Source organism: Hyperoodon ampullatus, assembly GCF_949752795.1.
Source record: "Hyperoodon ampullatus genome assembly, chromosome: 14".
In the NCBI taxonomy this organism is placed as follows: Eukaryota; Metazoa; Chordata; class Mammalia; order Artiodactyla; family Ziphiidae; genus Hyperoodon; species Hyperoodon ampullatus.
This window is the reverse complement of record NC_136927.1, coordinates 35,797,528-35,811,546: the sequence shown is the minus strand read 5'-3', so window position 1 is coordinate 35,811,546 and position 14,019 is coordinate 35,797,528. Positions and strand designations below refer to the sequence as shown.

The 14,019-nt window shown below is 50.0% G+C and overlaps 1 protein-coding gene across 1 annotated transcript in view; it reads right to left on the bottom strand.

The window, feature by feature from the left end:
• Positions 1-14,019, bottom strand: part of XYLT1 (xylosyltransferase 1) — a gene marked incomplete at both ends in the record, with an annotated part of 305,248 nt that overhangs the window by 63,484 nt on the left and 227,745 nt on the right. The window contains 2 exons of the mRNA XM_079718602.1: positions 6,486-6,688; positions 7,659-7,831. Coding sequence (XP_079574728.1) covers positions 6,486-6,688; positions 7,659-7,831 — 376 coding nt within the window. The remainder of the gene's footprint in view (positions 1-6,485; positions 6,689-7,658; positions 7,832-14,019) is intronic.

Below are 14,019 nucleotides of genomic sequence, written 5' to 3'. Positions count from 1 at the left end.
AAATGCCTCGCACCCATTAGGATGACTACTATCAAAAAAAAAAAAGAAAGAAAGAAAGAAAAGAAAAATACGTTGGCAAGGATGTCGAGAAATTGGAACCCTTGTGCACTGCTTGTGGGGATGTAAACTGGTACAGCCACTAAGGGAAACAGTACGGAGGTTCCTCAAAAACTAAAAATAGAACTACCATATGATCTAGTAATTCTACTTCTGGGCATATACCCTAAAGAATTGAAAGCAGGGAGGTGAAGAGATATTCATACACCCATGTTCATAGCAGCATTATCTACCATAGCCGTAAGGTAGAAGCAACCCAAGTGTCCATCGGTGATGGATGAACGGGTAAGCAAAATGGAGTCTATACATACAGGGGAGATTTATTCACTCTTAGAAAGGAAGGAGATTGTGACACCTGCTACAACATCAACGAACCCTGACATTATGGTAAGTGAAATAAACCAGTCACAAAAAGACAAATACTGTCTGATTCCACTTCCGTGAGGTACCTAAAGCAGTCAAATTCACAGAAACAGAAAATAGAATGCTGGTTGCCAGGGCCTGGGGGAGGGGCGATGGGAGTTTTGTTTAATGGGTGTGGAGTTTCAGTTTTGCAAGATAAAAAGAGTTCTGGAGCTTGGTTGCACAACAATGTAAATGTACTTAACCACTGAACTGTACACTTAAAAATGGTTAAGATGGTAAATTTTATGTTACGCATGTTTTATCACAATTAAAACCAAAAGAACAAAGAGGGGTCTCGAGCCACCTTCTTTCTCAGGCCTTAGCTGTCCCCTCTGCTGTCCCCTCCTGCCTCACACTCAGTCCTCTTCTAAAACCCTGGCCTCAGGCCCCTGGGCGTCCTGGGTCCTCTGCGCCAGCCCTGCTCTACGGGTCTCCTGAGAACGGGGCTATTCCGTGCAGATGGGGGGCCTGAGCGCCACACAGGAGGCAGCCTGGCTCTGTGCCTCAAAGGCTGAGCGGTTTACAGGCCTCCGGCCTCCGCCGGGAGGTTTAGGGAGGAGGGGGCTCCCTGAGTGTGGTTCCAGGACAGCAGCTGCAGCCCCCATCCTTCCTCACTGGCCTCCCCTTTCCCGCTCCGTCCCCTCCCCACTCTTGTCTCACAGTAGCCAAAGTGACCCCTCTACATTGTAAATAAGGTTACTTCACGCTGAAACCACACAGCTCATGGGCTAAGGATTCAACCACTGGATAGGTGATCAAGAGTCCCTGCAGGAACTGGCTGGACCATCCTCCCTGGTAGTAAGGCAACCCCTGGCTCACTGTGTTTCAGCCACGTCAGCCTTCTTTTAGCTCCTCAGGCATGCCAGCATCCCTCCTCCCACCAGGCCTTTGTCCATGCCATCCCCTTTCCTGGAATACTACCCCAGGATCATCCTGCACACTTCCGCTAGCTAAGCCCAACCTATCTCGCACACCTCAGTTCACGTGCTGCCTCCTCAGGGAGGCCACCCCAGGCTCCCTGGTCCAGGTGAGCTTTGCTAGCTAAGTGCTCTTATATCCCTCCTTCCTTTCAGAACACTTGCCTCACTTTGTGACCACGTGTTCACTCGTGTGATCATTCTGGTTAACGTCTGTCTTCTCCCATCAATAACAATGGCTGTCACACAGACAGTGCTTACCATGTGCTAAACACATTACATACGTTAACTCGTTTCATCCTCTAACAACCGTATGGGGTGGTGCTGTTATTGTACCCATTTTACAGATGACGTAACTGAGGCCCAGAGATATTAAGCGATTTTCTCAAGTTCACTTTCACACAGCTAGTAAACAGAAGAGCTGGGATTCAAGCTCAGTTGGTCTGGCTTAAGTCTGCACCCTTGACCACTAGGTTGAGGGCAGGGACTGACCATGTTCTTCTTTCCCGTTGAACACCTGGTACCCAGCACAGTGTCTGGCACATAGTAGGTGCTCAATAATTATCTGTTGCATGATTGAGTGAAGTCAGAGGAGCCCTGTTTCCTGATCTCATCCGCAAGACCATTTTCAGCTGGCCTCACAGGCAGGCCTGAGCTCTTTCCTCCCCAGGACACCCCCAGGCTGCCTTCAGAAGGGGCTTGGATGGTGAAAGAAGGAGGAAGGGAAAAAGGGAAGCTTCGAGCTCTGACCCTAAGCCTCCATCTGTCCATCTTCAACCTCAAATCTGCCTCAGCCAACCGGAATCACTGGAAACTTTTCTGCTAGAACTAGGCAGAGGTGGGCCAGGCTGAATGGGAAAGGTCACCAGGCTTCTGTGGACGGGGGTGCATCAGATCAGCACCCCTACCCCGACCCCAGCATCATCAGAGATCAGTCAACAAAAGTACCTAAGTACTGGGCTTCCCTGGTGGCGCAGTGGTTGAGAGTCCGCCTGCCGATGCAGGGGACACGGGTTCGTGCCCTGGTCCGGGAAGATCCCACATGCCGCGGAGCAGCTGGGTCCGTGAGCCATGGCCACTGAGCCTGTGCGTCTGGAGCCTGTGCTCCGCAACGGGAGAGGCCACAGCAGTGAGAGGCCCGCGTACAGGAAAAAAAAAAAAAGTCTCTAAGTACCAATGGTGTGCAGAGTCCCACGTGATGGAGCTGCATCTTCTTAAACCTGATGAGGTCCTCACCTCAGGACATATGGCACAATCCAGGCTGGCCAAAAGACACAGCTTTTGGGGAGCTCTTAAGAATCCCGGCTCTACCACCTGATGAGTGGGCAAACAAATCGTGGTATAGCCACACAATGGAGATGTATTCAGCCATAAAAAAGAATGAAATACTGGCACATACTACAATGTGGGTAAACCATGAAAATATTATCCTAAGTGAAAGAAGCCAGTCACAAAACATCACACACTGTACAATTTCATTGATATGAAACATACAGAGTAGGCAAATCCAGAGAGGCAGATTAGAGATTGACAGGGGCTCATGGGGGGAGGTGAATGGGGAGGGATGGAGTTTCCTCTTGGGGGGATGAAATTGTTTTGGAACTAGATGGAGGTTCTAGGTCGCACAGCATTGTGTGTGTGTATGAAAAGCCACTGGATTGAGCACTTTAAAATGCTTAATTTAATGTTAAGTGAATTTTACCTCAATTAAAAAAAATGATCACTGGCTGTATCCTTGTGGTCAAGTTCCTTAACATCTTTGTGCCTCAGTTTCTTCATCTGAAAAATGGGATCCCCAAAGTATGTATGTACTTCATGGAATTGCTGTCAGGACCATGGATAGCACTTAGAATCAGGCCAGGGATGTACTAAGTGCTGTAAATGGCATTTGCTGTGGTTGCATTTGCTGTTAACAACAGGATTTCCTTGACCCACTCGAGAATCACTGAACTGACTAGAGGAATGAAAAGCAGGGGATCAATTGTGCACAGATGCCCGAGTCCTCTGCCCAGATCCCAGGGCGACTAGGCTCTGTGCCGAATATTATCAAGGGCTTAAGTTTCCTGCAAGGTTCACTAGAAGTTCTGTTTGAATACTAACCTCTTTAAACATTTTTACACACCGGAAGTCATGCTTTAAGGGATGAGGATTAAGACACATACGTGTTAAAGGTCCCAGCAGAGGGCCGGGCACACAGTAGGTACACAGGAAACAGCTGCTGGATCTGGGCGCTAGTCTTGTTTGATCAGTGCCATGGAGACACTGGTCTTGGGGACGTTGCAGAGAAGCCGGGACACCTGCTTCCTGTCTGTACGAGCTGGCCTTTCCTGCTGAGGAGCCGCAGAAAACCTCTCAGGCTCCTGCTCTGGGTCCCTGGTGGTATGTCAAGAGAGAGGTTTGGGTCTAGGTCAAGTGTAGCTTAAATAGCCACACGGTAGGTCCCGCTAGGTTAGACCTTGTTGCTGTGGATCCCCAAGAGGCAGAATTAGTAGATCCTGGGTTTAGCTTGAAAAACTGAAATACTGTTTTCCCCTACCACATGCTCGCACACACCTACACACATGCATGCATGCACCCACGCATGCACACATACACCACAGACAGAATGTGAGCCCCAGAGGGGCCATGGACACACTCGGCCTTTGCATCTGATTTGCTCCGGGACACAGAGCCTAGTGATAGACTGTGTGGGCTCTGTTGCTAGTGGCCCAAACCACACAGACCAACGGCACAATACTTTAGGGTTTCATCCCTTCCTGTGGCCCATCTAACCGAAGAAGCTAGCGCAGTGTCCAGCCTTACTCAGTACATAGAACATATTGAATAAAACCGTCAGGTCCTTTGAGGATTCCATATCTAGCAGGGTCTCAGTGCTTGAAAACATCCATTTTCATTCACGCGCTGGATACGTAAACATCTCCAATCAGAGCCTACGTGGGCCAGGCGGCCACATCAACGGCGAAGGGGGAAGACCTGGATTTTTTTTTTTTTTTTTTTTTTTTTGCGGTACGTGGGCCTCTCACTGTTGTGGCCTCTCCCGTTGCGGAGCACAGGCTCTAGACGCGCAGGCTCAGCAGCCATGGTGCATGGTCCCAGCCGCTCCGCAGCATGTGGGATCTTCCCGGACTGGGGCACGGACACATGTCCCCTGCATCGGCAGGCGGACTCTCAACCACTGCGCCACCAGGGAAGCCCCCAAGACCTGGATTCTTTAAACACACTTCGCTTGCATATTCCAAACATGAGAATAGTCTTCCCATTCATAGATGAGTTGGTTCTATCCTGCTTCTCTTGAAACATTTTAGCCTTCAAGCCTAACTTTGATTTTCCCACTTTTGAAAGAGATGTGGGTTCAAGAAATATTTTCCTGGTCTTCTCACGAGTGAAGGGAAAAAGGAAAGCAACTCAGTTGATGGTGAAGTCCAGCCCACGGGGTCCACGCTACTCCACCACTATAATATAACAGCCTGCATTTAACGAGCACTTTCTGTGTCAGGCACTGTGTTAAGCCCTTGACATGCAACATTTCCTCTAATCCTCCTAACTGCCCTATGAAATAGGTACTGATATTGTGCCCCCTTTTAGGTGCTGACACTGAGATGCAGAAGGCTGAAGCTGATTGTACCAATTCACACGGCCGGTCGGTGGTGGCAGATTCTGCAGCCAGGCTATCTGTGTCCAGAGTCTCATCGAGGCTACTGGCCAGTGAAGAACAATAAGTCTGGCCAGCAGTCAGAACTAGGCAGCAGACCAGGCAGGTGATGTCAAATCACAAACAGCTCAGAGCAGCCACGACAGGTGGCCTCTGCCCTTGGATATCTCCCCAGGTTTTCAGAGCCTTGTAGAAGCTACTGACTTGGGCACTCATGCCCCTTCGAGAAGGCTCCTAAGTTTGCTCATCCTTCCTGGGAGGGGAGAAGTCATGGTTTTGGAAGCTACAGATGGAGCGGCAGATGGGAAGTGAAAGCTTATCAGAGTTGCCCAGGATAAAACCATTCATCTGCAAAATTCATATGTTTCTGTGTGGGGCGATTTTACGAAAACAACAGCAAGAGGAAGCAGCAGTGCCTGATGCGTGAAGTGTCTCTGGCCACGAGGCTGGCAACGTGAGTGGCCAGAAGAGCCTGGGGTGGGGCGCATGGGAATGAGGGCCGTGGGGGGCAGAGGAGAGACAGACTGACAGAGATGTCGAGACAACTGAAGCATTAAAGCTAAAAAAATATGACGACTCCCTTCTCTGAACCCCCAAAGGGGTGGGGCACATGGTCTGAGAAAGGATTTCTGGATCTTTCTAGGAGATTATGAGGTGCAGCCTTGGAGACAGCTTGGGAATTAACAGTTGACATTTACTGAGCTTTGTAAGTGCCCAAACTCTGCTCGGTTCTATTGTTATAACCTGATTTCACAAAGACTGAATTTACTTGCCAAGGGTCACCCGCTAGTAAGGTGGCAGAACTCAGAGTCAAACCTTAAGCCATCAGATGGAAGCCTGAGCACTCATCCTCCTGCATACAAAATGCTAGAAATCCTGACATCCTGGCCGAGGTGACCTGGCTAAGTGCCGCTGTTACAGCTTCAACTTGCAAATCAACAGAGGGCCTCTGGGGGGCAGCACTGAGACCTGATGAGATTCTTTGGGGAAGGGCCATGGGCTGGCCCACCGGCCCTTGAGATCTCTGGCCAAGTGTCACCACCTGACAGAGGCTGAGATGAACTCTGAGGCCTCCACAGGAGGTCAGGAGGTGGGAGAGTGAGACCCTAGACCCTTGAAGGGAGTGCCTGCCACGCTAGCAGCTGCACTCAGCATTCTGGGATATTTCTGAATGCGGTCCTTATTTGGAAGGTGGAGGGAGAACGTTCTAACTCATCCATGTACTTAGGAAATCTCTGTTGAACGAGTGAATGAATGAGCGAATGCTCACATGACTCTCAGTCTCAGGGTGGACTCTGTGCAGCGAGATTTCATGGAGACAGTGCATAAGTGTCTCACAGAGGCAGAAAGGCTTCTCCAGACAGGAGGCAGGCTGCTTCTGCCTCTGGCTTCCCAGCTGTGACAGGGGAAGCAGGACTTCAGAGCAGGCTGGCCTGGGGCCGGGGCCGCCTTACCTGATGGGGTAGTCAGCCGCGCTGAGGTTGATGAAGAAGTCCCAGGGCCAGTCGGTCATCTCCAGGAGGTCCCGCATGCTCTGCAGGTACGTGGACAGCAGGCTGGCTCCCCCCCAGATGGTGGCCATCCTCCAGGGGGTGACGCGGACGTTGCTGTACTGCCTGGCGAACTGGAGCACTTGGCGATGCAGGTAATTAGAGCGCTTTTCCCAGGAGAGAAAGGGTGACAGTCAGCAGCGCAGAAAACACCAAGACCTGTCCCTTGCCCCCTCTCTGTCCCTTCCCTTCTAGTTGACAGGGCTTCTGAACTTTGCCAAGTAACTGATTCAGGCCTGGGGTGTCTTTCTGCATTGCTATTCGAACTTCATTATTTTTAAAATATTACTTTAGCTATCTGAAATGCAGATTCCCTGGCCCCGCCTCTAAGCCACTGGCTCACTAGGTGTAGGTGGGTGCCTGGGAGTCTGCATTTTTCTACAAGATGGATACATATGGTCTGAGGTTAACAAGCTAACAAATATAGCTGCATCTAGACCTGATGAGTATTTCAAGAGGTGGAATTTCTCCATCACCCTCTCACAGGACTGCTAGAAGCAAACTTTTTGGATAGGCATCCCCTTTGCCTTCTTGACCAAAGACATAATCATGTCACGTCAGCAGACCAACAGAAACCTCTGGAACAAGATGCTCAGGGGTCAGCAAGCTGGCTGCAGGTTTTTTGTAAAGTTTTATTGAAACACAGTCACACACATTCATTTATGTATGCTTGTTATGGCTGCTTTCATGTTATAACGCCAGAGCTGAGTAGCTGTGACAGAGCGTATGGCCCACAAAGCCTGAAATACTTGCTCTCTGGCCATTTACAGAAACAGTGTGCCCACCCCTGGGTTAGTTATCTTCACAGAGTGACAGACACTGCATCGGGCAGTGGGACAGTGAGGAAAAGAGGTACGAGTGACAGTGTTTATGGAGAAAGTTTAAAGTCACAGCTGGGAACTTTGAAACACACACACACACACACACACACACACACACACACACACACACACACACACGGCACTTCAAGACCAAATGCTCTGGGGGGAAGCAGCTGTTCAGCCTGCAAGCCTTCCCTGAAAGGGAGGTCAGCTTGGAGAGAGGCAGACAGACCTGCAGAGAAAGGGCGGTCCTCACCTTGTCCACGTGGATGTAGTAGAAGTGGTCTTTGTGGTAGATGGCCTTGAACATGCGCTGCAGCTGCCGAGAGGCGCGGCCGTGGACCACCAGGACAAAGGCGATTCTGACCCGGTTGGCCGGCATGTACTCCACCGAATCCTCATCCCACTGAACGTTCTTGCTGGCTTTGCCTGGGAAAACCCGAGAAACCACAGAGGCGGGGTGAGCTCGGTCGTCTTCGGGGGGAGTTTCTCTGATGCTTCTTCCCGGAAACTATTTGAGGGGCACAGTAGTCATATTGGGCCCTGAAACCTGATTCAACTTAACCAAGCAAGTCCTGGACCCTTACGCTGTCCTGGTACAACAGGAGTAGGAACCCTGAGGACCTGAAGACATGGTTTCCCTCCCCAGGGAGCTGAAAAGAACGGACGGAGACATGTGTACACATATTAAACTACTGAACAAAGCAGGAGGAGATGAGAGATGTAAGAGGTGTATTTCTGAATCACAGAGGAAGGAGCAGTTAATTTCAAGTTGGGAAACACAAGATACACGTGCTGTTTTTGCCTGTCCAGAATACACTCTCCCTTCTCCTCCTAACAGCATCCGTTTTAAAAAAAATTGTAGCAAGAACAGATAACATGAGATCTACCCTCTTAACATATTTTTTTTTTTTTTTTTTTTTTGTACACGGGCCTCTCACTGTTGTGGCCTCTCCCGTTGCAGAGCACAGGCTCCGGACGCACAGACTCAGCGGCCATGGCTCACGGGCCCAGCCTCTCCGCGGCATGTGGGATCTTCCCAGACCGGGGCACGAACCCGTGTCCCCTGCATCGGCAGGCGGACTCTCAACCACTGCGCCACCAGGGAAGCCCTTAACACATTTTTAAGTGGACAGGATAGTACTGTGGGTTACGAGCACAATGTTGTATAGCAGGTCCCTAGAAGTTATCCATCTTGCATATTGGGAAATTTATCATCTGATATTTTGGGGGGCATCATCCCCCTCCTCAATTCTCAGTCTGTGTGGAAGGAGAGGGTCTCTCTCCATTGTCAGTTTCAGGGGTGGCCACAGGGATGAGGCTTGGTTAATCAGGACACTGCCTCTCTCTGGCCACAGTAGGTATGGTTCAGCCCTAACCAAGCTGTTTAGCCAAGAAGACAGAATTCTGGACTTTGGTTGCAACTACTAGATGAGAGAGGTTTGAAATCCATGAAACTGGCAGGTGCTAAGAGCCCTTTTGTCCCCACATGGAGAGGAAAGCCAACACAGAGGGAAGCACTGCTGAGTGATGGAGGGGGTCTAGGTCCTCATGAATCCACTTGAGCTCCTGGATCAGCCCAGGTGGAGATCAGCCACGGTCGGAGATTATTTTTCTTTGAAAGCCCAGAACCTATACCAGATGCTCCTGAATAAATGATTCCAGACACCTTTTATCCTGGAAGCAGCCTCAAAGACACCTTTTCTCCTTTTCTTCCTTTGCAAATGCTCCAGGGGCAAGGTTTCAGGGAGGAACACAGCTTCCTGGTTCAGTTCATTACAGTCCCAACTAGAAATATCCTGGTTTTCCTGAGCCGAATTTCCTTTGGGTCTAACCTGATTTCTTGTGGGTTCTAGGTTTGTGGGACTTAGAACCTTGTCAAGGTAGCAGCTGCAGGTGTCTCCGAAAGTCAACTGGGAAAGCTGAGAACTAGGATTGTTTAGCCCGGAGATCAGGAGATTGGGAGCCTGTCAGCTGCCACTGGGAAGCTGAATGGCCACCAAATGAGTGAGGCTCCTTCTATGTTGTCCCAGAGGATGGAATGAGATTAACGTGTACTGTGTCCATGGCCTGCGGGACCTGCTTCCCGCAGATATGACTGCACACCCCTGTGCCTTGATGGCCCCTACCATCTACCTCGCCCCCTGGCCTTTTATCTTTTCCTTGAGCAAGCTCGTCTCTGCCTTGGGACCTTTCCACTGGCCATTCCTGACACCTGGGACACACTCTCCCTAGATCTTTGTATGGCTACATCTTCTTGTCACTAGTTCACAGGTCACAATAAGGCTACCCGGCCCCCACCAACCACATCACTCTCTTTCACCTCGACCTATTTCGATTTTCTGCATAGCATTTAACACCATCTGAAATTGTTTCCTTGTTTATTGTCTGAACCCCCTACTAGAACATAAATGCCAAAAGATGAGGGACTATATCAGAATGTTTGTCATTGGATACATAACACTATAACAATATCTGGCACACATCTGGTTTTTGGTGAAAATAAAAGTTACAGGTGGGTACATTTTGGTACCATAACGATTACAGTACCTCTTCTTGAGCATTCAGCAGTCCTTACCATTAATTATTTCATTTAATCCTTATAGCAACCCTGAAAGGTAGGGCCATTATCTCCGTTTTGCAAATGAGGAAACCACAGCTTAGAGAGGCCAAGGGATTTATCTCTTCAAGGTCACACTGCTTTAATTAAGTTAAGCTGAGATTCAAACCCAGGTCTGTTTCCAAAGCCTATGTGTTAACCACTAATATACACTACATTACCATACCCAGAATTTGGAAATGTTTATAACAATTCTGCTTAGTTAATGAAATATCTTGTAAATTAGTTATTGCAGGTAGATTGGCATGTACTTGAGGAAGTCAGAGGCATTGCAAGGTGGATTCCTGTATCATGTGGGAGGCTGGCTCTAGGTGGCCAATAAGGTTACATCTTTTCATCCACCCTCCATCCACCCATCCATCCATCCATGCATCCATCCATCCATCCATGCATCCATGCATCCATCCATCCATCCATCCAAATTCAACCACCCATCCAACAAACCATTTAACTACCCACCTAGCAAAGCATTCAATGGCCTATCACCTCCCCTCAAAAACCCAACCATCCATCCATCCACTCACCCATCATCCTCCAAGCAAATCATCCATGCATCCACTCTTCCAAACATCTAACGATCAACTCAGTGATCCACGCAATATTAACTTAGCCTATACTACATGCCACATACTGTGCTAGGTACTAGAAAAATAAAATTGGGGGAAAAAATCTTTGCCTTCGAGGAGCTCTCAGCCAAGTGGGAAAAACAGAAGACAATGCTCAATTGTTTTATGATAGAAGTGTGCTCTTGGAGGGTGCGGAAGGAGTGAACAATCTGCCTGCAGGGACAGAGGAGACCTCAGAGAGTTTAGCCCAAAGCTCCTGAGCCCATTTCCCCACGCTCTCCTGATATCCCACCATCTTTGGCTCCTTGACTGTTCAATCAGTAGCTGCGATCCTGGGGATAATTACCATCTTGGCTCTGGTTGAAGACAAACTGGGAAGCAAGCAGAGGGTTATCCTAACCACCCTCTAATCTTCTCTCCAAACCACTTGCAAATACACTGGGCCTTCCTGGTGGTCGTACGAGAGGTGTGCCTGGAAGGATCATGTCCCTTTAAACACTCACACAACAACCTATTCATCCATCCATCCATCCAACCAACCACCCAGAATCCTTAAACCCTCCCACTTGCCAGTCCTGGACAAAGTCTTGAGCACAAAGGCACATGGGAAGTGAGTCTGTTTTCACAAATGGATTATGAATGGATTAAGGAATGTGAGAATCCAAAGGAAAAAGATAATGACATATGAGAAAAGCTTACATTCTCTTTCCCACAACCACAGCCCAAAGGCAGCGTAATTATCCCAGGGCTGGCTGTAACCTCTCTCCGCCTCCCTTGGAGACTCTTTATCAAACAAAGGGAGGGATGCTTAAAAACAATGGCTACTTGTGTCACTTTTTTCTACCTGGATTTCACTGGGTGATTTTTCAGAGGTTTAAATGTGGACACTATGCTTCACAGGAAGTCCACTCTGTAGGAGTTCCTGGTGGTGCTGAGATAATACTGCTCATCCCTGCCCCAAGGTCTCTGGGTAACAATGATCTGGAGTTCCCAGCAAGTGAGGTGTATGAGGCCTTTGGGAGCAGCCATGCTCTCCAGCCCTGGATGTCTCTCGCCATGTTGTTGAATGAGTGAGTGAATGAATGCATTCCAGAGAAGACTGGCTGCTCTGGTCCAGAGGAGCTGACGTCATCTGAGTGCTGGTCCGGGGGGCTCTGTGTGGGTCATTACTTAGCTCCAGGAGGAATTCTCTATCATACTCGAGACTCAGAGAGGTCAGCACGTTTCCCCGGGTCACACAGCGAGTGCAGACAGAGGTGGGAGTAGGGGCCCCAATCCAGCCCCGCTCCTGCCACCCCCCTCTGCTGCATCGGAGAGCAGGACGGGGAGTGAAGGTCGCTGGTGTCTAAGGGGACTTGGGTGTTGACGATGAAAACGCCTTTTTTTTTTTTTTTTTTTTTTTTTTTTGCGGTAAGCGGGCCTCTCACTGCTGTGGCCTCTCCCGTCACGGAGCACAGGCTCCAGACGCGCAGGCCCAGTGGCCATGGCTCACGGGACCAGCCGCTTCGCGGCATGTGGGATCTTCCCGGACCGGGGCACGAACCCGTGTCCCCTGCAACGGCAGGCGGACTCTCAACCACTGTGCCACCAGGGAAGCCCGAGAAACGCCTTTTGTAACTTCTCTTTAGGGTTTTTAGAAAGCAGAGCAGATTCACAGACAGACAGACGCAGACATGGATGCTTCCCTTCTGGAGAAGGGGAAGGAGAACTGGGAAATCAAACACTGCCACACCAGCAGCAGAGGCTCCCGGGCGTAAATAGTATAAAGCCATCCTTGGGTCAGACGGTTGGTCTGGGGAGAGTAAAGACAAGGGGGAACAAAAACCCAGAGTTCTTCTGGAGCACTGCTATTTTGGGAATAAGGGTGGGTGAGAAAGACAAAAATATCTACAGAAAGGAGATAGAGAGATGGAGATGGGGATGAGGGGTGGGGATCGGGGGAGGGATACAGAGAGGCCACACACATCGAGAGAAACGCAGAGAGAGACCTGCAGACAGGAGGACCTTCCCCTCCCACACATACAGGGGACCACGCATGTAGAGAGACCCACACAGAAACGCGGGGAAAGACAGACACACTGACATAAATGGAGACAAACACACATAAGCAGACACACACACTGAGACAGCTTAGGCAGAGGGAAGGAGGGGAGCCACGCTGTAAAAGCTGGATCCACTCGACCTCAGAGCACTGCAGCTCTCCTGAAAAGCAAAGGCCAACAAAAGTTCCAGAATCTCAGAATCAAACAATGCCTCCAGGCCTGAGACGCTGCCTGCTCCTCTCCCCCTGCCCCCCAAGCCTACCTCCATCCTTTACACACCTGCCCCTCGCCTGTGCCCTGACCAGCCCTGTCCACTTATGAGCCCAGAGGTAGAGGAAGAAGGTGAGGCCCAGAAGGGCGAAGCGCCTTGCCGAGGACCCATCAAACTGGTGGGAGAGTCTCAGGCTGGCTCCACGACCACAATGGCAATGTTCCCCATTCTGGCACATGGTTGGACCCTGATGGGTTTTATCGAATAAACAGGAGAGTGAATGTGCGAGTTCTCTGCCCCGAGTTGCAGCAGGGTGGGGTACTGTTCAAAGGGGCCGAGGTTCATGATGCCCTTTGCCAGCTGCCAGTAACCAGCACCCTATTGTTGCTCCACACCCCCGGCTCCTGCATCGCCCTTTCTGGCAAGCTGCTCAGACACGGGGTCGCCGGAGAGGACAAGAAAACACCCCGTAGACCAGGCAGAGAGGCCCCCCTGGGGGTGGGCCTCCTCCACCCGAGCCACCGTTTCTGGGACTGTGCTCCTGAAAAGCACCCAGCCTCCTGCACCAGGAGGTGAGATTCCCAGCAGGGCGGGAACTGGGGATGGGCTCTCTCCCACCCTGCTGGAGGGAGTGGCAGCTGGCACAGCTTGGCTGTGATGTGGCAACAGTATACAGTGTTAAATATGCAGTCCCCTTGACCCCATGCCTAAAAATCTATCCTGGGGGAAGGAGAAGGCAAATATGCCCATCTCTGTGTATAGGATGTTCTTTGTTCATTTAGTTACTCATGCGGCATCTCCTCTGTGCCAGGCACAGTTCCGGTCCTGTCAGTGGACACAACAGAGTCCTTTCCCGAATGCTGCTTAGGCTAGTGGGATAGAAAGCCACTAAAAAAGTAAGCAAATAGAGAATACGATTGCAAACAGTGACATAAGTTGTGAAGAAAAAAATTTAAGCATGTTCAGGGTGGGGTTTATTTGGCTATGGTGGCCAAATGTAGGCTGATGTGACATGGATACACTTGAACAAGCTTGAACGAGTGAACTGAGGGAGTGAGTCATGCAATTATCATGGATGGAGGAGGATTCTGGGCAGCTGGCATAGCAAGTGCAAAGGTCCTGGGGCCTCCACCTCAATAGTGTGTATAATGGTCCAAAATGCAAGTCGACCCAAAGGT